The sequence below is a fragment of the Phragmites australis genome, chromosome 12 (genome assembly GCF_958298935.1).
Source record: "Phragmites australis chromosome 12, lpPhrAust1.1, whole genome shotgun sequence".
In the NCBI taxonomy this organism is placed as follows: domain Eukaryota; kingdom Viridiplantae; phylum Streptophyta; class Magnoliopsida; order Poales; family Poaceae; genus Phragmites; species Phragmites australis.
In genome coordinates this window covers 30,502,140-30,527,305 of record NC_084932.1, presented here as the reverse complement: position 1 = coordinate 30,527,305, position 25,166 = coordinate 30,502,140, and the positions used below count along the sequence as shown (strand labels likewise).

Here is a 25,166-nt window from a genome sequence, read left to right as displayed (position 1 = left end):
CACCTTATGGACTGAAAATCCATTTTGCTTCCGTAGAGAAAGCATTAGAGGTGTAGGTATTACTTTTGTGAATACCTATCTTTTATGAGCAAGGCTGTCTCTGCATGGATTGCATCCTTCAATTGAATCCAGTCCGAGTGTTTTTCACACTCTGCCATGGTATTGGGATCTGGATCATTTTGGAGGTTGATTGCAATCGTAGTGGAGAGGTTGTCGACAATTGTAGACTTTGATATTGATTGATTCTATAGAATCAATATAGTTTATGGAAATATTATCCGGTTTAACTCTGTGTATTTCCCAACACAATGGAGTTACGGTGTTCCAATGACCCAGCATCTGAATTTGTGTACACATTTGCTGGGCATTTGGATGTTGAACATCCATAGACATTTGGATAGTAAATATCTAATGGTGTCTATTAACTTGATGTTGATTTGCATTTACTGTCTTAGAGCATGTTCTCCCCTGTTTCCGAGAATGCTCGCAAGAAGTTGTATCCCTTTGTGACCATACTTCTCCCCCCTCTTATTTTGATTTGGGAGTTGAGTGGTTTTGTTTGGTACCTCCACTCTTTCTGACACATATAATAGCGGGATTCGGATTTGATGACACCTTTATGACGAGTAAACGTATCTGGCAGATTATTTGTAATATGTTGCAAATATAAGATGTTCTAAATAAGGATTCAGATCTCTGGTACGTGGATATGAGGACTGAATGTGAATGTTTGTGACATTCTCTTCTGATTCCTGGCATTCTTTGTGGTGTTAATCTCCCCCTAATGCCTGGAATTATCCTCAAATGTTATGAGCATACGGGCAATGAATAAGTCCCATGTGAAGGACTCGAGGCATATATGATTGACGGATTATACCTCATATAGATCTCCAATGCCCTTGATGTATGCTGTAGGGTGGTGATATCGGTATGTGTAGAACATAACCGAATCGCAGATGAGAAATACTTGGCTGCGGCCAAATTTTCACGTACTTAACTGCAACGGAGGGAGCTGTATGATTGCAGTTGTATGAATTAGGTTTAAAGATGCGGTGTGTAAAGCCGCATGTTACCAACAAGATGTTGGTAAATTGCAATTCTATGTTTGGTCATGCAAGTGATTTGATTCTCTTGATGAGAGATTCAGTTATGAGTATGGACATAAGATACTTAATGCTATAGTGTCCAAAACCAAACTATTCCATGAAAATGGATTTGATCCTGCGTCCAAGATAATTTGTTCTAACTTTTATAATTTGAGCAAAATAGTTTGGCATAAGTGTGGTGCCTTATTTATAAGGGACACATGTGTGACTATTTTGGAGATGCATCAATCAGCATTATAGAGTATCTAAATGGTCCATAAAATTGCTGAATAGAGCCACTTATATGTTCTTGAATGTGTTCAAGAAAATTGAGTGGCGCATTATGAATTTTAAGGTAAGAGGGCCTTAAAATTAAATTCCCTGTGACACATGCGGTACACACAAATCCGAAGATTTTGGGAATACTTTGACCAATAGAATTGTTAATAATTTTTCTCGTCATCTCTAATTTAGAGTGACCAAGGCAATCATGCCAAGTCTTGATTTGATCAAGAGAGAAAATTTATTTTGTACGCAATATATTATACGGGTTTGATGTATGTATGTATAGTATAATCAAGATAGTATGAAGCTTGCCATATCCGTTATTTAAGAGGAGAAATTCCTCTTTTGTTATCATCGTTGGTTTCAATATGGAAACCATTCTGACGGATATCTCTATAACTTATAAGGTACATGTTGAATCGAGATACTATAGAGCATCATCGATTTTGACTTGAATACCTATAGGGAGAGTAATTATGGCACGACCAGAGCCAACAATTACTACATTGCATCCAGCGATTGTCAAAATATTTCCTTGTCTCTTAGTAAGAGTTTGAAAATATTTTGTTTTCCCTAAGTATAGAATTTGTGGTGCATATGTCCACTAGGCATATTTCTTCCACCATCGGATTGATTCCCGTAAAAATCTATATATAGAATTGAAGAATTTGCTATGAAATTTTTTATCAGATATATAGAATACATACATATTTTATGTAGTATCATAAGTGCTGATACAATATTGTATTACAACATTTAATGGGACGTATATAACATAGTATCTAAGGAACTGGAAGACTAGTTAAGATCTCCAAACATGTAGTGCGAAGCAAATTCGACAATTATGTTTTCCGTGCTTATGGGATCATCTGGCTGCAGAAGGGTCTGTTTGTTACTTGGTTCTTTTAGAACATGTTGTGAACAACTAGTCTTCTTGGTGGTGCCAGTTTGAAGATTGAAGTGTGCTTCAAATCTTTATCCTTGAGCAGGTCAGTTATGTCCCACGGATTATAAATGCAGATCAATTAAAGGACTTGGAGTGTGGCATTTCTTATTGGAGTGCTTGTAGTATCCATACTTGCGACAAACATTAGATTTGTCAAGTTTGAAAATGCCTTGACCTTAATCCAGTGTATATGGCTTATGCTTCTTGTTGCGTTTGCGTTTTACCATTGAAGTTCTTTGGATGTCATCTAAAAAGAGCCAATGAACTTGTTGTTATTCTGGACAGTAGCATGTATTTCAGGTAAAGGAGCAGCGCCGATTGGACACTGATGATGATTCCTTAGAAGGAGTCCATCATGCTTTTCGGCCTGAAGTAATACATGGGTTAAGTCAGAATAAACTTGGTATTCTTGCACGGTATAGTTGCTGTAAGATCCTATCAGTGGGAAGTATAGGAGATAAAGTTTTCTCTATTCTTCCGCATATGTAGGTTCTTTTTTCGCAAAAACGCAATTTGGAACATATGTTATGAACAGAATGATTGTAATCTCCGACGGATTTGAAATCTTGAAGTCGGAGATGTGACCATTCATGACTGCATCAGGCAGAATGACTGCCTTATGTTGTTCATATCATGTTTTGAGAGCTAGCCATAAAATACTTGAATTTTCTTCCATCAGATACTCAGATTTGAGATCTGGATGGACATTGTACTTTATTATGTGTAAAGCTCCATATTTAAATTGATCTGGTAGCGGTGGATCTACCTCTCGGGGAGGTGATAGTTCCGCTACTATTCATGCAGGACTCAAGACTGACCTTGACGTCCATTTTCCATGTTGGATAATTGTGACCATCAAGCGCGAGTTCATCGAACTCTTGGCTGGTCATTGTATCGTACATAGAGTTGACCATAGATTTGATTAATTTACTATATGTAAATTAAAAATCATCATGGTAATGTTGTAATAATAATGCAAAATTTTGTAAAATCAAGTTTAAACTTGAATTACTTAGTGTAGACCTCAAATTATGTAGCAAACACGTTAGAGATAATCACCAAATGTGGTGTAGATCTCTTAGTAGTAGGAGACATAATCTAACAATTGTCAGTAGATGCCTAGTTCATAGTACCTTGTGTTATGCTAATCTTGTGTTAACACTTTAAAGGTAATCACCTAAAAAGGTGTAGACCTTGGTTCCAAATTTATATTGGGTACGCACTATATGGATAGTTACTATGTGTTAGACATAGCGTAGATCCAGTAGTATTGGAATACTACTTAGTGTATGGCCAATATGTAAAAGTTTGAAACTTAGTGTTATGACAAGTGAAAGAGGTAATCACTTTGATTTTGCATTTGTAATTCGGCTTGAATTAAGCACATTAGGGCGTAAAAGCACCTTGGTCTTAATTAAGGTGAATTACAATATAATCTTGCAAGAAAAATAAATTTCAATTGCAAAATTAAAATAGTTGGAAACATAGTTGCATGTTATAGGGATTGCTTATAGCAAACACATTGAACAATGCATGATATTCCAGAAAACAGGGTGTGGAATGCATATTTACATGATGTAAATATAATACAGTGAAATATATTTAATACCTGAGGGTTTAAATATAAGAATACAATGCACAGTATATGTTATGACACGATTTCACAGAAATGTGGGGGCTTTTCTGTAAATTGGTCATTGACCCTTCATTGCCGGCCGAATGGGCCAAACAAACATGGGCTGAGGCCCATATGGCCTTTGGGCCCATTCGGCCCAGGGGAACTGCCCCCATATAAAAGAGAGGGGAGCTGGGCAGTTAGGGCTGCCACCCTATGTCAGCGCCCTATGCCGCCGCCGCCGCCTGTGGGAGATCGGGTCGCCGGAGAGGAGGCTGAAGCCGAGCCGACTGCGCGACGGAGGAGGCATGGCCGGACGCCGCCGTGCCTTGCTTTGCCGATGCCGCCTGAGGGAGGCACGGCCGGACGCCGCCGTGGGCGTCGCCGTCGCCGATGGGGAGCCACCGGTCGCCTATGGCCGGCTCGGGCGAGGGCATGCCGCCGCTAGGGCGGTCCGCGCCGCCGCCGTCGATGGATCTCTCTGGAGCGCGGTGTCAGAACCGCGCGAACGGCAGCAAGAGACAGCCGCCACGGGCTTCTTTGCGACGTCATCGAGCCTCGGGCGCCGCTGGTGAGACGCCGAATAGGGCTGGTGCAGCCGAGCAATGCCGGCTTGATCTACGACATGGCCGGCCACCGCCTTGAGGGCGGGCGCCGCCGCCGGCCTATAGCCGTGAGGCCGGCTCGGGGAGCCATTGTGGTGGGCCGCCGTCGCCTGAGGGACGGCGGCTGGCTCGGGTGGCCGGCTTGATGCGCCGTGGTGGGCCACCGCCGCTGCCTAAGGGCAGGGAGGTCGGCTGGCTCGGGGTGGCCGGCTTGATGCGCCGTGGTGGGCGCGTCGGCCGAGAGCCGACGGTGCGCTGCGCCATCGGCGAAGGGCGGTTGCAACGCTGCCGGTTGCCGTTGAGGGCAGATCTCCGCCGGAGAGTGGAGGTGGAGGACGACGGTTACAGAACCATCGTTGTGGTAAGCACATCACCACTTGCATGATTGTGGTCTGCTTAATTGAAAGACTCCATGATTATGCTTACCTTGCGGTGTTCTCCTTTGTTCTTCTATGTGCGAGTCCAGCCGATTAACCAAGCATAGTTTCTCGGTGGCCCGACTCAAGAGGAACTCGCCGCTGGAGGGCGAAGGGTGGAGCGCCGGAAGATGATGGCGAAACGGCGCCGAGTGCTGTTGATTGCCGCTCGCCACCGCTTGCATCGCGTACCCGGCGCCGCAATCAGAGGTAGAATCTACGTGCTCTGGGCGGCGCCTTCGTGTGATTGCCGATCTGTCGTCGGCCGCCGTGTGCAGATTCTGTGAGGGCCACTGGAGATGTACGGTGATGATGGAGTCGATGTTCTGTTGAGGCTCGACTTCTTCTCTTGTTCTCAGTGATGAAGGCCTTCGTGCCTCTTGTGCCGCTCAGGGTAGAACTAGCGTGGCTGATAACGTGTTGAGAATTGAAAGTACAGAATGTAAAGTAGACAAAGAACAATAGATTCAACTCTTGTTTTCTCATTGATTGATGTTGAATATATACATGGTGAATAGATGTGTTCGTTCGGGAGGCAACCCTTCCGAATGGTTGCCTATTCACTAAGGGACATGTTAACTGCTTTAATGATGATCATTTGCATTTGATCATATGGTTTCTAACAAGATATATATTGGAGTATGTATTGAAGTGGCCACCGTCGCTTTAATTTGGACGTGGCACGAGTTCTCGTTGAGGACCCGGTGGTGGGAGAGCGTGTTCGTCCGGGAAGGCGAAGCAGCTGGGACAGTCGCCTGCTTGATGCTGGGTAAGCTGGGTTACATTGGCGCGGTGAATATGTTTCGAGGTAAATAATCATCCCACCTTTTTCTCACCGACCAATTGATTTTATTTTTTTTTGAAAAGGATGTTTTTGCACCCTTGCTCACGCCAGGGATCGAACCCGGGTCGCAAGCGAGGCGCAGGGTTAACGAATTTGTTCGGCCACTGAAATACGGTGGCCGGTGAATTCTTCGAATTTTGGAAGCCAGGTTCGGTGGTAGGCTCATAACAAACAATATCAGCCTAGATAGCCCTCAAAGAAAAAAAAATGATCAATCTATGTACTAGTAATAAATAAAAGAAAGAGTTTTCATTACTACTATTTGTAGAGACATCAATAAAGCTGTGTCTGTGTTCTTATTTTAATTTACTACAGTATTTTTTGCAGCTGTGACTGCATCTAGAGGATTCTTGACCGACCTACAAGGACCAATCCTACTCTATGCACTCCTCACGTGCTCTGCGTAATTTTATCCAGCAGGTAAGATGATATGGAGCTACAATCTCACTATATGCGTGCGGTTCAATTTTACACACTAGTAATCTCACAACAAAATTGAAATTGATAGAACGCCAAGTTGTTCACAAGGCACTTCATACACATTTACAACACGAGTTTTCAAAGTTGTCAGAACATGCATCAAGTTTTTCATAACATGGCTCAAGAGCCACACAGTTCCAAAACGCATAGCACTATTTAGATACGTTCATCTAATCTACAACAATATCAAATGCAAAGAGTGAGATTATGCTACTTGGTAGTATTCTTCCAAAACCCTTTTTTCCGAACCTCTTACCATTACTATCTAAAAATTCAAAATATGGTACTTTCTCCTCAAATCCGAAGCCGGTTACCACCACCACATGTGTACAAATACCTCCAAGCTCATCTGATTCTTGAAATATTGGAGCATCCTTGTCGTACTCATATATGTGCTCTCCATCATACAGATCAAGGTAATTATGACTTATAGGAAAATAGGCAAGCATTACTGACTTGCTAAGCATGTTATCAATGGCGGCCTTCAAGTTATGACGATCGAGCCCACTTGTGACATTATCATCAATGATGTCTATATTGCAGAATTCATAGAACTGGCTTATTTTGAATCTCTTGACATTGAATTTTCTCTGCAAAAACAATACAAGATGGTAAAACCAAACTGTACCTTGTGAAAACAATACAGTACAAAATGGCGAAGGAAGTGTAAGCTATGAAACAGCATCACTACAAAATAACAATCAAGAAACACATCACGAAATAATAACACTCAACTCAAGAAGGAAAGAGTCAAATTTAAATGTAAGGGAAATTAAATTCAATACAAGAGTATACCTTATCATAATCAACTCTTCTCCGAATTCCACGGTATTTTAGCACTCGAAGTGCTGCAGCAGTGCGATCCGGATTATCTTCCCTGACCATCTCGTACAAGTCTTCCCACGCTAACTCATCTACCTCCACTCCGCAAACTCGATTTGCAGCCTCAAGTGCGGAAGCAATGGAGTAGTATACACAGCTTCCTTCGAAAGTAACATATAGCATGTGTAATAACATTATTGTCAGATTGGTAGAAATAGATAGTTCGCTTATGAAATAACATGTACCTGGGACTTTCTTGATGCGGTTACGAGCCTTAGGTAGGATCTTGGTGCGCTTCATATGATCCACGTGAGGATGCAACATTCCATTCCATGTGAACCTTTCATGGGACCGTTCATACCATTTTTGATTAATCACCCCCCTGCCCCATTAGTAAGACGTAAATGGTGCGTAAATCAAGTAAGCCTTTCAAAAGAAACAAATTCCATAAGTAAATTTAACCAATAACAATCACAGAAATTACTGCACACAAAGTTGCAGGCACTTCTTTACAATTCAATAACTTCAATAACTTAGATTACATGCAACCCAATTGGCCCAAAGAATTACCATCCGGATGTTTCCATGAGCTCCAAATAGGATAGATATTAGTATGTTTTAACAGTGCATACAATCTCTGCCATGACAATGAGAGAAATACTATGTACTAGCCTAGACTACATCCCAAAACTATGACAAACACTATATGCCTCCATTGAGAGAAGTCATGGTCAATATGGCAGTGGTCATAACTGGATTGCCGCACAGCATTGTCCTCAACTCTTGGAGGAACACCCCTCAGAAACAACAAAGGACAACAATTCTGATCCACGTACAGATGGGTTGAGTTCTATTCTAACATAGTGATTCCAATCCCCAATGCACTGCAAACCTATACGCCTCACGGTCATGAACATTGCACAAGCAACCTGACAATCTCGGCAAGCACATGAAAGCTCTACTAGTGCTGTCCAAATGGGTCGGGCTAACTGGGCCGGCCCGAGGCACAACACTGTTGGCCCGGCCCGATAACGGCACGGCCCGATGGGTAAGTGGGCCGTGCCTGGGCCGACCCCTCGACACGGTGGGCCGGCACGGCACGGCCCGGCTAAGTCTCGCCCAGGCCCAGCAGCCTGCTAGCCCCGCTTCTCCCCCGCATCCGCACCCCGTCCACGTCGTCGCCCCGCTCCGCCCCCGCCTCTGCGCCTAGCGCTGCCCCGGCCACCCCCGCCGTGTCGCCTTCCCGGTCGCCACCGCCGCCCAACCGCGCCTCTGCACTCGACTGCCTGCCTTCCCGGCCGCCACGACGCCCACTTGCCCAGCTGCCTCGCCACGCCGGCCACCTCGGCTTGCACCCGCCTCCGCGCCGCCGCCCAGCTCCACCCCGGCCGCCCCTGCTCCCGCTGCGCCCCCCCCCCCCCCCCCCCCGCCGCACCCGCGTCGTCGCCCCGCTGCGGTGCTGCACCCCCGAGCCCAGCAAGGAACGACCAAGGCACGACGTGCCGTGGGCCGGTCCGGCACGGTACTGTGCTTCACGGGCCGTGCCATGGGCCGAGCCTCCAGCACGCGGGCCGGCACGGCACGGCCCGATTAGTTAGCCGGGCCTAACCGGGCCGTGCCTAGCCGGGCACGTGCCGTGCCGGGCCGGGCCGCCCATTTGGACAGCTCTAAGCTCTACCACTAGCCTGGCCTCCATCTTAACCATCACACACAGATAGATTTAGTGCTTACACTCACATAGAAGATACTGCAAGATTCACTTCAACAAAAGCATAACAGAGTTGTAAAGAAGACAGCCACCAGGCATTATAGAAATAATTAAAAGGAAAATGCAAAACTCTTGCAGAAATTCTGGTGCACTCCAACAGGCCCACAACACAAAAAGCAGAGGAAAACATTTGCAAATCCAAAAGCTAATCTCCAGATTTTGACAGCAATCTAACCATAGAATATCACTGATACTCCGTTGAAATCCATAGTAAAAAAGCTGACCATACTCTAACAAATTGTCCTCGTGATATCTTAAATATCAACAGATCAGCGAATAATCATGCTGATATGTCTGCTTAACATCCATGAGCAATTATATATATCACCAAGTGTTGATAGTAGTTCAGAACTGAATGAGTGGAAATGGAGATGACAAAGGCCCATAGCCACACCTTCCAATTTGACAAGTTTCTTTTTAGTGAAACCAACTGGACAGTACATATAATAGTTTAACCGCTAGGAGTATTACACATGTTCAGCAAATTTTCATGTGTCAATTTTATATTGTCATATGAGCAGTTGAAAATTTTTCCACCGAGAATCAACGATCACACACAAGATTTTTGGCAAAAGATATACAAGAATCTTATAAACACTCTGATCGGAACCAAATTGGAAAGGGTCAAACAACATTAGATAGGCTATGAACAACTCTGCACCACGCCACGTTGAAATGCAGCAAACATAACATCCCAGGCATCTCTATGCACACATGGCCATGAACATTAATAGCAAACAATCGACAACGCCGATCGACAAAATTATACCTTGGGCTGCGGCAGCGATCGGCGGCCCATCTCCATCAATTGGCACCGCTGGAGCCCCATCACCAACCTGCCCCATGGCGAAATGATCACCCCCACCACCCCCGGCTCTTCCACGTCGGCCGCCTGCTGCCTGCACCTCGAACCATGGCCTCCGAGTCCGATGACGGGGGTCGGCGGGCAACGGCAGATGACGCTGACGTCCCTGCACACGCCACAAGACCACTCAGAATTCAACACCACAGCTCACGGGCAGCAAGGTGACCCGACAAACCAACAGCACGAGGGCGTGGGAGACATTACCTTGGCGCAGCTGTGGAGAGCGGCCGAGAGCCAACAAGACGGCGCGGCCTGGAGGAGCGCGAGGTCGTGGAGGAGCGCCGTCGCCGTCGCCGCCGTTCGCGAGCCGCAAGGGACCTTTTTTTTCTCTTTTTTTGGGAGACCAGGGCACCGCCGCTCGGAATTTCGAGACCAGGGCACCGCCGCACAAGGTGTTGGTCTGGGCCTGGGCTGTAGCTGTTCGCTTGGGCTGAAGTCGAGAGGTTCATTGTCCGCTCTGTCGCCAAACACCATTGTGCAATTGGAAAAAGACCAATTTACTTCTCTCAACTCTTCTAGTGGTCTGTTTTTTCCTCCTCAACTGCAAAATCAGATGTTTCATCTCTCTCAACTATCTAAATCGGATTTTTTCCCTCCCCACGTGGTTTTGACAGTGGTTTTGTCCGACGTGGCGCTGATGTGGCGACGGTTTCGTACACGTGGCAGCCCAGTCAGTAAAAAAAAAAGTCAGAAAAAATCAGAAAAAATGAGAAAAAATAAAATAAAAAAAATCAGGAAAAAAATTAGGAAAAATGGTAAATAATTATGATAAATTAGAAAATGAGTTTTCTTTAGTAAAATAATTTGGAATAATCTCTTTTAATCCTTTTAGTGTTTCTTTAATTCCTAAAAATCATTTTTAATTCCTAAAAACTCTTATAAAATCCAGAAAATTCCCAGAAAATACCAGGAGCCTCCAAAAAATCCCCAAAAAAAAAAAAATCTTACACTCTTCTTTCACCCTTCCAAAGCCATATCTCTACCGTTTGCAACTCCGATCTGATCGTTTCCTTCGCCGATACTTCATAAAAAAATATGCATGAACCGGCCTGTGGATGCACTTGAGACCAAAAAGAAAGAAAGAAAGAAAGAAAGGGTGAATTGATTATCTACCATGTCGAATATCTAACTATGGGGTATATATGCGTAAGGAGTATATCATATACAGACAGGGTATACCAAGTTCATACTAAGCAACTTCGAGATATGACATAACCGACTCTGCGGTACCTAATACTCCCGAAAATATATAAGATGTATATTAAGAAGGTCTCGATTAGTTACCAACTCGAGACGACTAGTATCCTTATCAGATTCATTCGTTCTGCCCTATATAAGGCGAGATCTAAACCCGTGAGGGGGAATTGAATCCAATTCAACACAACACATCTGCATCTCAGCGCAAGCATCAAGACCGGAGGAGATACTCGGCGACTTCAACCCTAGATTAGCCCAGATCCGATATACTCATTGTAATAGGTGTAGACACATTGCTTGTACTCGAGTGAATATACATACATCATCAATCACACAGAACGTAGGGTATTACTCCAACTGGAGGCTCGAACATGTCTATATCGTGTGTCTCGTTTCTTGGTCGATCTCTGAATCACGAAGGCAACCTCGTTATTTTTGGACATATTGTCAGAAACAAATCCTCGACAGTTGGCGTGCCAGATTATGGGCCTTCTGCTTTTCAAGATCGATTATGTCTCGAGTGCACATCAAACAACTCAATTTATTATTTTTATATTTTTTTTACAAATTATTGGCGAAGGAAACGATTAGATCAGAGTTGCAAACGGTAGAGATATGGCTTTTGAAGGGTGAAAGAAGAGTGTAGGAATTTTTCTGGGATTTTTTTGGAGGCTCTTGGTATATTCTGAGAATTTTCTGGTTTTTCTAAGAATTTTTAGGAATAAAAAAGGATTTTTAGGAATTAAAAAAACACTAAAAGGATTAAAAGAGATTATTACAAATTATTTTACTAAAGAAAACTCATTTTCTAATTTATCATAATTATTTACCATTTTTCCTAAAAAATTTCCTGTTTTTTTTTAATTTTTTCTCATTTTTCCTAATTTTTTCTGATTTTTTCTAATTATTTCTGCCCTTTTTTTTCTGACTGGGCTGCTACGTGTACGAAACTGCCGCCACATCAACGCCACGTCGGACAAAACCACTGTTAAAACCATGCGGGGAGGGAAAAAATCCGGTTTAGATAGTTGAGGGAGGTGAAACATTTGGTTTGCAGTTGAAGGGGGAAAAGCAGACCACGATAAGAGTTGAGGGAGGTAAATTAGACTTTTTCCTTGTGCAATTTAACGGAGTGTTTGGGTGTGGAACAAAGAGAGGAGATGCATATGATATGGGAGGCACACGGCGGTGGCCACGTCGGACGGTCAACAGGCCAAATAGTATACAATGGGAAATCATTTTGTTTTTCGTTCCGGTGCCATGTGGCCTCCGTGCTAAAATGTTATTGGTCTTGCATGTAGGACTGATGTATCGGGTTGTTCTTCTGAGGAGATCGGGCGGAGTGGGCAGCTGCTCCTCGCAGTCGCAGGCAGTGGAGGACGCCAGCCGGCAAGGTATTTGACTCGTACGGGCACCAAAGGCAATGTCTCATCTCGATCAGCGTGCAACATGGCCACGTCGAGAAGCTCGTTCACCATTGACCGCAGCAAGATAGAACAGAGCCGTGCCAAACAGCCCCTTAGATATAATATAATGTTTCAGATAAGTGGACTATTATTACTATTTAGCACATGCAGTTTTCAGGTGGATATGTTTATGATTTCAGGTTTTGGTGGTTGGCTACTCCGGTGATGATCTTAGGGAGAAAATGTTTTTTTAATAGAACAGATTATTGGACCTCTTCAAATAATTCCACACAGTCTGATGCTCAACTTAAACTACTCTGCCTATATTGTTATCGAGACAAATAATAACACTACTCAGATCAATACATTTTAGTTTCACTCACATATATGCTTAGTATCCCTGTACCAGTTCAATGTTCTGAACAAGCTGTTGCTTGTTTGCTGCAGCTGGACGTAAATTTCAGAAGCATGACGATACCTCGGTGCTGAGGAAGAACATCGACTTCACCTACTGCTTCGCCTGCTGCCAGAGGATGCTTCGTCCCAAGGGTGAAAAATACATTGCTGGGCATTGTAACATTCCGTACATTTACGACGGTATTCGTTAGTAGTATCTGGGCAACTATGATGTACTCACTGAGTGAAGGAACAATTGTAGTTATGTACTTGTAAGATTTGCTGCTATTCCGCATCATCAGTACTCATTTTCCTCTTTATATGTTATCTGGACTTATGTAAGCTAATAATAATAGTTATCCATTTTGTGCGATTATAAGGACTAATAATAGTTATATGACGGTGAAGCAGAGGAGAAAACAGATGCATATCGGTATTCAAAACTCCTCATCGTATAGAAAACTATTTTTGAGAAATTAATTAAAGCATATATAGTTTTCATTTCCATGTATCTCTTGTGAAATAAGTGCAAAGGTACCCAAGTCAGAAAAACATGAACCAGCACCTGAATGTGCAGACTGTGGAAACATTTAGAAATTCTCACCTTAATCACCATTTCACCAGGCAAGACCCACTAAAAATATATACTTGAAACTGACGCAAGTTGTGATCAGTGACACAAAATCAGGGAGAAGTATGCAACTTAACAACCTTGAGGCAATAATAAGTCAATGACAGGAAGTAAACTTGCTTTACTTGCAAGTTAGGAGTTCAATCAGGATTGTACAACAAATCCTCCAACCTTCACGGCCAAATAGAAGTCTCTAGCTGGAAACAGACTACAATAGAGGCGTTGCAACGGTATGAAAATTATGAGTAATCGTACAGGGAAATACTCTTGTCATCTGACACGCTAGCAAGCCGGCCTGCGCGGACTCCCATCCCTCCCGGTGGTCGGAAGGCCACGGCCCAGACCTGGTCTGAGTGGTTGCTCATCGTCTGCACCGACGTCCTCGTGTTGATGTCCCAAAGCCGGACCGTGCGGTCACTGGAGCCTGTCGCTACCGCCATGCCATCCGGGCTCACGTCAATGCTCAGCACCCAGCTCGCATGCCCAGACATGGCCCCAATGAGGCTCTTCTCCTTGGCATCGTAGATGTGGATGTGACAGTCGTCACTGGCAGTGAAGAGTATGTGGGGGTCCACAGGGGAGAATACCATGGACCTCACTGGCATGTGGTGGCCCTCGAGGTGGTGGAGGAACTTCATGCGGACTGCGTCATACACAGCAATGGTGCCATCCATGGATCCACAAGCTAAGAGCTTTCCATCAGGGCTCCAGGCAACAGATAGGACAAACTTGCCGCTGCCTGTTTTATCTGGGCGAGCTCCCTCCAGACGTGGGACAGCGAGACTGGCAATTGGCTGCCACTTCTCCGTGTCCCAGAGCTTCACTGACCCACTGCCACCACCAGCGGCAGCCAGAGCATTACCCTGGGAAGGAAAGCATATAGTTTAGCCCATCCTATCAAGTGTAAATAACAACATTGAAGAAAGAACAGCCAATTTGATAAACTGAAGCCACAGGAAATAAGGCTAATTCAGTTACTATTTGCCATCATCTGTACTACCTGAAGTTACAAGTACAACATAATGTGTCATACCAGCAGTCTAGGTTATAGACAAAACAGAATATGTTAATTAATATGCCTAACAATGCCAATTGACACAGTGCAGGATCTACCACCATGTTGAACCAGGTTACATTGAATTAGACATGAACAAATCTGTCAGATATGCAGTGATGCAAGCATACTCAGTATAAGGAAAAGCAGGACTTAATTTCAAGCTCGAACAGGGTTCAGGACAAGTCAAATTATTGTGTCACAAGACCCAGTACGATCTAGAACATCGCAAGGTGAATGACATCTAGAAGACTGTCTAAGTGAAACTGACAACAGCTTCACTACTTTGACAAACCAAATTTTCTAGCAGTATTTACATGCTGTCCAAATGTGACAAGAATTAGATCTACTTCATAACAAATACAAATTAGAGGTATTCGTCGACAAGCTTTCTTAAATATAATAAAGGTTCTGAAGCAGTCCACAAGCAAAAATGAACTCCCAAATTAATTTAACCCCATAATTATTGCAATTTTCATCAACTGAATGTACTGACGGTATGTACGATAGTGAGAACTGCTTTATCAAACAAAAGCATAATGAAAGCCTGATACAGCATTATAATAAAAATCTAAGGACATAAGCTGTCACAAAGAGGTCAGCACAAGCTTTGCAACAATGTGTGTTAACTAATTATGCTTTGCATGATTGTTTGCAACGACAACTATCCCCCTACTTAAGTTACAGCAACGTAGAACCAACAGTAAAAGTAGGTGATCACAATAAACCAAAGAGGGGATCAAGTGACATTGTGCCTACAAATGCAGGACAATGAGCAGAAATAAACAAGTGAAGGTTAGACATGCCTCGATCTCGATGAAGCAACAAACAAGTAACATGACAAACTTGCCTTCCTCATGTACCAACCACAGACTTCACCAATGCACTACATCAATGGCGGATTGGAAAAGCATGAAACTAATCGTATTCAATATTTTGTTTTTCCTTAACATGCAGATTACTAGCAGTCCTCTTTCCAAGGTCAAATTTTTCCCATGGCATTCTACACTGCTGTCTAAGGGAACACTCAATATCTCTTCAATTTTCACAATCTAGTACACTAGCAAAACAACAACAGATCTTGAAACTCACCAACAAGAACAGCACTTTTACGGCACTCTACACTCGTATTAACTAAAAGTAGAGCATCAACTCACTAAAATGTTTCGGTAAAAAAAACTCACTAAAATATCACACCTTTCATGCATTCTTCTCCCATCGAATATACTAAAATTACCCCCAAAAAATCAGCCATTTTCGCTCAACACTCCCGAGTCCTGCCCGCAAGGACCAGAAGCGCTCACCTTGGGGTGGAACTGGACGCCCCAGACCTCGGACGGCGGCGCCTCGAGCGTGGCGACGGAGGCGCCGGAGTCAACGTCGAAGACGCGGACGTAGCTGTCGAGCGACACCGCGGCGGCGAGCGTGCCCGCGGGGTGGGCGGCAAGGGAGACGACCCCGAGCGCGTGACCGCGCGCCGGGGACCCCGCGGCGGCGAGGTCGTCGGGGCGCCAGACGCGGACAGTCTCGTCGAGCGCGCCGGTGAGGAGCAGCGCCGTGGGGCGGTGGTCGGCGGCGGGCGCCCACGCCGCCGCCCAGATGGACTCCTCGTGGGCGCTGTCCACCGACTTGAGCCCCGCGAGCTTCATCGCTCTCGATCCGGCGCGAGGAGGAAGACGAGGCAGCGAAACCTAGATTGGCGTGCGTGCGATCTGGTTCGGGAGGGTAGTGTGGCTGTGGGAGAGGAGAGAGGGCTTTGGGGGGTTTTAGAATGAAATTTTTGTCACAAATCTCACCAAATACATTCAAAGTTTTTCAAAAAAAGAAACTTACATATGTAGCCCAGGGTTCGAAAATCTTCGGTAACCGTTAGGTTACCATGGCTACCGGATGATTCGATATGTACCGTATTCATAAATCAACCGATTTTCGATCAAACTCAAATTCAAAATTAAAAAAATGAATATTTGACAAACTTCATCTGTTTTTCATCGAATTCTACTGAATTATTGTGCGGTTACCGCCGGCGGGCAGTTTTTGTGGTCAAACGCATTTTTGAACCTTGATGTAGCCTGTGGTGTATAATATTACCCTTTAAATTTTGAAGCCCAAACTCAGAATAGTTTAGAAGAAACAATAGATAAGTTTGTTTGAAATGTAGTATTTTTCTTCTTCCTTATTTTCCTTTTGTTTTTGATTTATCATTTGTCATATATTTCTCACTATTTCTATACTCTTAACTGGTAACGAATTTGAGCTTCAAATTTTTTGTAAGAGATAAGTTTTGGAAGTACACCTAAAACTTCTTTTCGAGACTTTTACAATAATTTAGTGCACAAACTAAATTTGTTCGCATGTGTGCACGAAATTAGCCTTCTTCACCAAATTTCTCATTGCACTTAACTCGTCTAACTAATCAAATGCATGTGTGTTGCTGTAAAATCTGTACTCCTTGCCTCCTTGGCGTGTCAAATCGAGTTTGCTAAGCTTGGTGTGTACCGCATTGCCGACTCCATTGTGCCATTCGCCTGACATTCGCTCTATTGTCAAACTGAAAGGAATAAAAAAAGGACAAAGTTTCACGAAAAGGAACATGTAAATATAGGTGGGATGAGATAAAGTTAGTTATAAATTAATTTGTATGTTTGAGAAGTAAAGGTGGGAGGAGAGGAATACGTCACTCTTTGGGTGAGAAGCTGGCTGAAAGCCTAAACAAAAGCCTAACTTCCGCCCTTGAGTAAGATAGCATAAAACATATGAAAAAAAATAGTTTTTTAAACTATAAGAACTACTTTTAAATATTTTTTTTGAGATACTTGGTTGGGTTGTCCTTGTGTTATTTTCTAAAGGTACAATATGACGCACACCTACACACGTACACCAGGCTCGAAGTCTTCAATGCGCGAGGACACGTAGTACCTCCGAAGGTGCACTACCTAGACCTGACACGTGGAGCTGAATTTGTATTGGGCCTTCCGTGTCGTTCTGTAGTAGTCGTGCTGGGCTGTGGACACCAGGCCTAACTGGGTTGGGTTCGGGCCACATCGTGATAGAATTTTCCCTTTCCTTTCCACTCACTTTTTTTTTGTGAGTACCTAGCATTTTCGCTTTTTTTTTTGGAGTTCATTATTATCGTATCAATCACAATCAACTTCCTAGGACCATACGTCAAGGAATTGTCGAGTGTTGTAGTTAACGTGAGCCGTGAGATTATGATCGGACGGTCGTCCAATTAAACGGAGGAAAAACATGGTGCCTTATTTCTCTATCCATGCGTCGTATCAGGGAAGGGACCTGTCGCGGCAATGAATTAGTAACACGTTCCAAATTAAACGGATTTATCGGCCATGGGTAAAACCAAATAGACGGAGGACCACACATGCCTTCATGCATGAGCAAAACCAAGTGGATGGAGGACAACGAAAGCTGGTCCAAGACCCACCACCAAACACTAGTTCTTCTAGTGGCCGTGTCTTTTTTTTTTTGGGTTTCCTTCTCATATAGTATAACTCTTTTATTGAATTTTAGGCTATTGATTGATATAAAGGTTACGAGACTCTACATGCTTATTGGGGGTTGTTCTGGATTGTGTGCAGCTAAGTTGTTTGAATTTGAGTATCTTAAGGGCTCGGATTGGCTGTATCAATGGTAGGTGCACGCAAACTTGTCTCGGAATGCTTTCATATCATGGTTCTTACTAATGTTATAAGCTCATAGCAATAGAAATTTATGGTAAGATTATATTCAGATCTACATGTGGACGATTGCAATTATGGTAAAATAGAGATGAGCATAACTACCATTCAAACATGACTGTCTATGCAAAGGGCCACTCATTTAACAACGACGGAAGAAAGAGATGAATGTACAAGGACAGTGTGGGTAAGGGAACCGGCTCCTCTGAGCAAAGTTAGAGAGCTATAATACTATGACTTTATCTTCGCCGAGATCCGTTGGATTGAAAATCAAGATCCAGATTTGGCACTATAATACTGATACAGTAACTGTGCTACAGTAAAATCAGCACAGTGCCGATACTACAGTGGTTTACTGCAAATTATTGTTGGCACCCTCGCAAAACACTGTTTGCAGTACTGTAGCTCTATGACTAAGGAGCTGGTTCCGTGGGTAAGGGGGACAATCAGGTTATTATGACATATCTTGTGCTCCCATTCTTTACTCTCGTGCTCTAGCTCTTTAAAATGTGGTGAAAATAGTCATGAAGAATTTTAAAAAAATTATATTAGATAGTGGATGATATAATTAAGTATCACCCAGAAAGTTTAACTTAAAATACAATGTATTTTAGGGGGAAAAAAAAGACAAATGTTAGTGAGCAATAATATTTCTCCTTTTCCTTTTCTTTTCAGGTTTTATTTTCAGTAGATTTGTTCTTTTTATTTCTCAGTATATACATTGAGCTTAGGGTTCATTTTTTGAGGCCTGGTAGATCTAATTTGGACCAATGTTGTCTAGTGTTTTTTTTTTTTACAATTTTCACTACTTTTTAAGAGTAGGAGCACGGGAGCGCACAAAGAGGTGGGAGCACTTGATATTGTTCTGAGGGGCTTATGTATGCTCTGGGACTAGAGAATAAGAGATAGAGGATCAATTTTTTAGGGGACATAAGATGAGGAATGAAATTCGTCTTTTGGAAAAAAAATTTAAGTATCTATGAGCCATGTTTGTACCAGGATCACACTAACAAATATCTTAACAAGACATATTGTTTGTTGAGCTGTCTTTATATGAATGCCACCTTCGATGCTTGACCGATTGTATTTTGCATTATTATTACCTGATTCTGTTATGCCATTTACGAGATCTAGAAAAGGAAAAAAGAAAGAAAAAAAAGACACGAGTTCCACGCCACCATGTGACACGAAGGATGCATACACTCCACTCCTTTCACGTGACAAATACAAACTCGTGTAGTGTGTAGTGTAGCGTGTGTTGTACTAAAAAATACAAAGTGGTCGGCATAAATAAATGGTGTTGATACAACAACACACACAAAGTCACACACAAACACAAAAACCCAAACAAAAGCCTATTCTCTTCTAAGAAGGCACTCTAGGCGCCGTGCTTCTGCCAACACTCAAATAACAGTTTCTCCTATTCGTTGCAAAAAAAAAAAAAAAACACCGACGTCTTTGGCCATATGACCCATTGGAGGTCACTGTTGGCGCCAAGCGCCCTCGATAATACAAGATTGCAACGGTCCAGCTTTCAATTTCATCGTATGAACTTTGTTTTGGAATAGTCACCTCAGCATTTGGTGTGTATTCTTCCACGTCGTTTGGGCAGTTCAGAGCCAAGAGAAGTCAGGGGTGTACACACGAGAGCTGACAATGATGTTTCCTCTCTCTGACTAAGCACGATAAGCTTTTTTCTTTCTTTATGCGGAACCACGAGATTTAGTTGGTGAATAATGCGATTTGCATGGTAAAAAAAAGCTAGAGGTAATCAGTCGAACTTTATGCGGAACCACGAGATTTAGTTGGAAAACATTTTATAGGTGTAAAAGAGGAAGTTTTCCTCGAAATTCACCTTCTATGGTTAGGATAACTAGACCAAAAAACAGTTTCACATTACCCATCTATCATGGTTTATTTTTTAAAATTTACAATTTTTCTCTCTTACATACACAAATAGTGTAGAACCAGTGTACCTTATCTTGCTGGTAGCTTTCAGCCTTCAATGCAATAATTGTCAGTGTTTTAGAAGACAAGATTATCGAAAGTAGGAATAGAAAAAACATAAGATTAGAGTTGTCTGTGCAATCCTATAGTAATTCAAAATGTATGAAAAATTCCAACGAAGAGTTAGATGTAGCACGAGAAAAACATGGAAATTTGAGGCGATAGATTGACACAAAAGATGAGGTTGAACATCTTGCTAAAATTCCTTGAAAATTCCTATGGAACAAGTTTTTCTATAGGAATTTCATAGGATTTATAGGAGCCCAATCCTTTATTCCAAAGAACTTCATTGGAAAGTTTTCTATAGAATTCAAATCCTCCAAAATTCCTCAATCGGTACCCTCACTAATCAGTGTCATTTGGGGGTGCAAATTGGGGTGGGGGGGGGGGGGGGGGTGGCCGAAGCAGCAGCATTGGCTTACAAAACCAAATTCGGTAGCAAGAAACCAAGAGGCTTCCGTCACCACTACCAAAACTGTTATTCGGAAGCACAGCACAGGATCACTTCCTGCTGCTTCGGTTCTCGCATTCACACACACGTAGCTGAATAAATCGATGATTTGCCACTAAAAAATTGACCTTTGCCGCCTCCGGCTCCTCCTCCGGCGAGACGTTCCCTCCCCGTCGAGTGGTGGTGGTAAGCTGCCAATCCATTCCTCCCTCTCCTGCGATTGCCTGGGTGCTTTTGCGGTTTGATCCGTACTGTGTTCGCCTCCCAACTCCCGGCAAGAAATCTTTGCCCTTTTTCTTTTCCTCTCCCAAGAAGTCGGGAAGGATCTCGTCTCACCCCCGTTCCTTCGAAGGGGGGAAAGGAAAAAAGAAATCACGATCCCCTTCTCTCCATTCTGCAATCTGCAGTGCGGCCGCCTGGATTGCATAGAGGAGCGAAGTTGCCGCACCGGTAGCGGAGGAGGAGGAGACAACCAAGCTGACGGCCTGGTTGCACGCGCCGCCGTTGTCCGTGGGGATCCCGCCGCCGAGTAGAGTAACCACCGGTGCGTTCTTGCCCCTTCCTGTCACCCATGCCCTCCACTGAACCTAAAGATTTCGCCATGGTCATATGGCACTTGTACTGCTCATGAGGTTCCGTTTTTTCTTGCTAATATTGCTGATGGGAAATGTATGCCATTTGTGTTGCAACAGGAACTAGCTAGAAATATTTTCTCAAGTTCTCGTCTTGTGGTTGCGGCACTCGTCCTATGTCCAGCATTGTGATGGGGGGCTCTGCTCCTCCATCTCCATGTGACACTTACCTGCTGTTCCATGGAGAGACCCTGCTTCCGAATGGCGTCCGTGCATTCCTCTACACCGCCGCCCTCGCCTACTGTTTCATCGGTCTATCCGCGATCACCACCCTGTTCTTCAAGTCAATGGAGAGCATCATGAAGCACTCCCGAGAGGTTGTCACGATAGATCCACAGACGAACACGCCTATTGTGAAGCAGGAGAAGGTGTGGAACTACACAATCGCGGATATTGCTCTCCTTGCCTTCGGTACCAGCTTTCCCCAAATCTCGCTGGCCACAATCGATGCGATTCGTAACCTGGGTCAACTGACAGCAGGAGGTATGGTGATTAAATTTACTGAGGTGAACCTTTTTGCAGTGTCATAAGTAAGCATAGCACACTAACTGATTTGGTATTTGTTATTTGCAGGTTTAGGTCCAGGCACCCTTGTGGGTTCTGCTGCATTCGATCTATTTCCCATCCATGCTGTCTGTGTGGTTATGCCAAGGGCAGGTACTAAGAAAAAGATCTCGGACTTGGGTGTTTGGTTAGTTGAGCTGTTCTGGTCTTTCTGGGCATACATTTGGCTGTATGTTATTCTAGAGGTAAGTCATGTAATATACAGCTCAGTTACAAATAAGCGACATTTTAGACATTGACACGTCTTCAAAACACATATTTGACCACTAATTTCTATCATAAATCCTAATAAAATTATAATGTTATGAAAGTCTTCATGATGAATTTAAACATCATTTTCATATGTCAAATTAAATGTTTAGAAGATATCGGTGGCCAAAGTTTAAAAAATTTCACCGCATGATACTTCTGCTATGCAAGTACATTTGGTAACAATGATTACTTTGCACTGTGTGCAGGTGTGGACACCTAGAGTGATCACCCTCTGGGAGGCCTTGCTGACAGTCTTGCAGTATGGATTGCTTCTGCTTCACGCATATGCACAGGATAAGCGGTGGCCATATGTTTCGATCCCTTTGTATGATCCTAATCCCTGAATACCTTTTCTTTTGCTACCTTATGCTATGGTCATGTACAAGAAGGGTGTACATATTGCTTATGTTTGTAGTTCAATCTGTTGCAATCAGTGTGAGAAGTGACAGGCCTGAAGATTGGGTTCCAAAAGAAGATGTCTCGGTTGATTATGACAGGCCTGTAAGTGCTTTCCAGGATGAGGATACTAGGAATATATTCTCTGTGCAATCCTACCCCGATGCAGGTATGCACTTTCTGGTTTTTGGAATATATGTTCTTAATAATAGATTGATATTGCATCACTGAACGAATTATAAACTTAACGATAGATTGATTAAGTACTTATAAACATTTAATGAGATATTCTGTTATTTCTTGTTGATTTGATTAATAAAATGAGCATCCTTTTACCATTTTATTTTGCTAAAAACTGACTGAAGTGCTACTTTGTCTTGTATAAAGTGTTATAGTTTTGATCTGAGGTTATTTTTTACAATTAGAAAGTTCTTGGGTGAATTAACATCCTGGCAGTTATGTGGTAATTTTGGCATTCATTACAATATTTCTCAGAATATGTCCCCTGTGGGGAGTTTGAGTTACCTTTATTTTCACAGGGAATATTATGATCTCTGTGGTTTATGCAGGTTTTCCATCCATGAACGCTTCTGCTCATTGTTCATATTTAAATATATTTATTGGTTATTTTAGAGTAATTCTTTCTATGTTCTGGACATCTGTAGAGTACAGTAAAGTTCCAGGAAAGGATATGGAAGGATCGTCAACACTGAATCATGTTGTAAAGAACACACGAGAGGATACACCCTGGCTTTCTATTTGGTGTCAGCAATTTGTTGATGCTGTAACGGTAATTTAATTCACTGTTGCTCTGTTTGTGTGTATCCCATAGTTTGTCATCAATTGCTTGCATTTGGCTAAGACTTGCTGTCCAAATACTCATTTCAGTTATTGATAAATGTGGCTAAACTTTTAATGCATGTTTTGCTGGCCAATAAAACTAACATGGTACAAGGATTTGTTCACAAAAAAAGTACAAGAATGGGGATATGATCTATACTTTTTGTTTTTCATACATTTGAGAAACTTATTTCTAGGTATTGCTGGGACAAATTTGTCTTCCACTAACACATTTACTCTGAAACTAATTTTATGTACCCCTTTGTCCCATATAGCTAGGAGAAAATGCATTTTATGTTGAGTTTACTAACATTTATGCCTAAACAATAGTCATTTTGTCAGTCTTCAAAGTGCACCAACTTAACTTAAAACAACAACAGTTTAGTTCTCTGTCATTTGGCACATTAATTTCTTTTTTATCTGTTTCACTTACTAATTTATTTTGTTAACATATGCAGTTGGAGAGCCCTAAGTCAAGGAAGATGAATTCCGTCTGCCTGAGGTTCACCAGAATCTTTTGGAACCTGATCATTGCACCTTGGAAATTGTTATTTGCTTTTGTGCCCCCATATGACATTGCACATGGCTGGATCGCTTTTATATGCTCCCTGATCTTCATAAGTGGTATTGCTTATGGTGTGACTAAGCTTACAGATCAGATAAGCTGCGTCACAGGTTAGAAATTCTCCTGCACAAGTTTCATATTCAATCTGCTCACCATGACGTGACTGCACATTTGCTGACATGAAAATATACTGTTTTGTGCAGGAGTAAGTCCATATGTAATAGCATTCACAGCACTGGCTGCTGGAACCTCATGGCCAGATCTAGTTGCTAGCAAGATAGCTGCTGAGCGTCAAGTCACTGCAGACTCTGCAATAGCCAACATCACTTGCAGGTTCATTTCTGCACATCCCTCTCAAATCAGTTCTCCGCATACCCTTCTTGTTTTTAATTCCTTAAATTGGAGCTGAACAAACTGATGGAAATCCCTTGTTTCAGCAACTCGGTGAACATATATGTTGGCATTGGCGTTCCGTGGTTGATCAACACAGTGTACAATTTCTTTGTCTACCAGGAACCCCTGTACATAGACAATGCTGATGGTCTCAGCTTCTCCCTTCTAGTCTTCTTTGCAACATCATTTGGCTGTATCACGGTTTTGGTTCTCCGTCGCATTATACTTGGTGCTGAGCTTGGGGGCCCTAGGCTGTGGGCTTGGGTTACATCAGTGTACTTCATGATCCTTTGGGTTGTTTTTGTTGTGTTTTCCTCTCTAAGAGTTTCTGGAGTGATATAGACTGAGATGCAAAGGAAAGTATCATTTTTGAAAAAAAGAAAAAAAATCTTTGTTGCTTTTCATATTTCTCTGGGTATACACAGAAAACGTATGTGCTGGCCAAAGTTAGTGTCCTTCACTTTAGATACATGTGAAGATGTGCTTGATGGCTGATGAGACTAATCTTTGGTGTTTAGCATGCGTGTGGGGGCTCAGAGCCCTGTGGCCCGCTTAGGGTCAAGTGTTGGTCGAGTTTTTTGTTCAATGGCGCGTTTGTATTCGTTGCACGCTTTTAAGGGTGTGTTGTGTCGTGTTCAGGTGGTGTTGGGTCCCCTATTGTGGGGTATGTCTGTACTACTCCGTTTCTTCTCTCTTTAATATAAAGATACATAGCTCTTCTGCGTGTTCGAGAAAAAAAAAACTATTATTCATATAATGGGTGAAGTTGTGCCTGAGAAAACCAGTTGTGTCACTCTTGATTGAAACTGAGAATCACATGTATTATAATCACCATGTATTGTGCTTTTTATGTAAACGTTGAGGTTTTTATGTGAAAATCATGTTGGTATCTCAAATGTCCCCCTTTTCTAGGTATGTATGGAGTATGAACAATCCAATAATATTTGCCAGTGACT

The 25,166-nt window shown here is 42.9% G+C and overlaps 3 protein-coding genes and 1 long non-coding RNA gene across 4 annotated transcripts; 2 read left to right on the top strand and 2 right to left on the bottom strand.

The window, feature by feature from the left end:
• Window positions 1-3,889: 3,889 nt before the first annotated feature.
• LOC133886955 (uncharacterized) lies at window positions 3,890-5,437 on the top strand. Its single transcript, XR_009903490.1, has 2 exons — window positions 3,890-4,897; window positions 5,003-5,437. It is a non-coding gene; the product is annotated as an uncharacterized LOC133886955 (long non-coding RNA).
• A 1,634-nt stretch (window positions 5,438-7,071) lies between these two features.
• On the bottom strand, window positions 7,072-10,205 carry LOC133886519 (uncharacterized). The gene is made up of 3 exons (XM_062326197.1): window positions 9,936-10,205; window positions 9,636-9,837; window positions 7,072-7,480 (listed from the first exon to the last, which is right to left on the bottom strand). The coding sequence occupies exons 1-3, from the start codon at window positions 10,203-10,205 to the stop codon at window positions 7,473-7,475; spliced, it is 480 nt and encodes a 159-aa protein (XP_062182181.1). The 3' UTR covers window positions 7,072-7,472.
• A 3,222-nt stretch (window positions 10,206-13,427) lies between these two features.
• On the bottom strand, window positions 13,428-16,166 carry LOC133887466 (WD repeat-containing protein VIP3-like). Its single transcript, XM_062327428.1, has 2 exons — window positions 15,720-16,166; window positions 13,428-14,224 (listed from the first exon to the last, which is right to left on the bottom strand). Exons 1-2 carry the CDS (start codon window positions 16,062-16,064, stop codon window positions 13,601-13,603), a joined length of 969 nt encoding a protein of 322 aa, XP_062183412.1. The 5' UTR covers window positions 16,065-16,166; the 3' UTR covers window positions 13,428-13,600.
• Window positions 16,167-20,517: 4,351 nt separating this feature from the next.
• Window positions 20,518-25,025, top strand: LOC133886975 (magnesium/proton exchanger 1). Its single transcript, XM_062326888.1, has 10 exons — window positions 20,518-20,754; window positions 20,976-21,112; window positions 21,261-21,683; window positions 21,774-21,949; window positions 22,223-22,341; window positions 22,451-22,581; window positions 23,078-23,202; window positions 23,711-23,927; window positions 24,021-24,150; window positions 24,255-25,025. The coding sequence occupies exons 3-10, from the start codon at window positions 21,317-21,319 to the stop codon at window positions 24,550-24,552; spliced, it is 1,563 nt and encodes a 520-aa protein (XP_062182872.1). The 5' UTR covers window positions 20,518-20,754; window positions 20,976-21,112; window positions 21,261-21,316; the 3' UTR covers window positions 24,553-25,025.
• The last annotated feature ends 141 nt before the right edge of the window (window positions 25,026-25,166 follow it).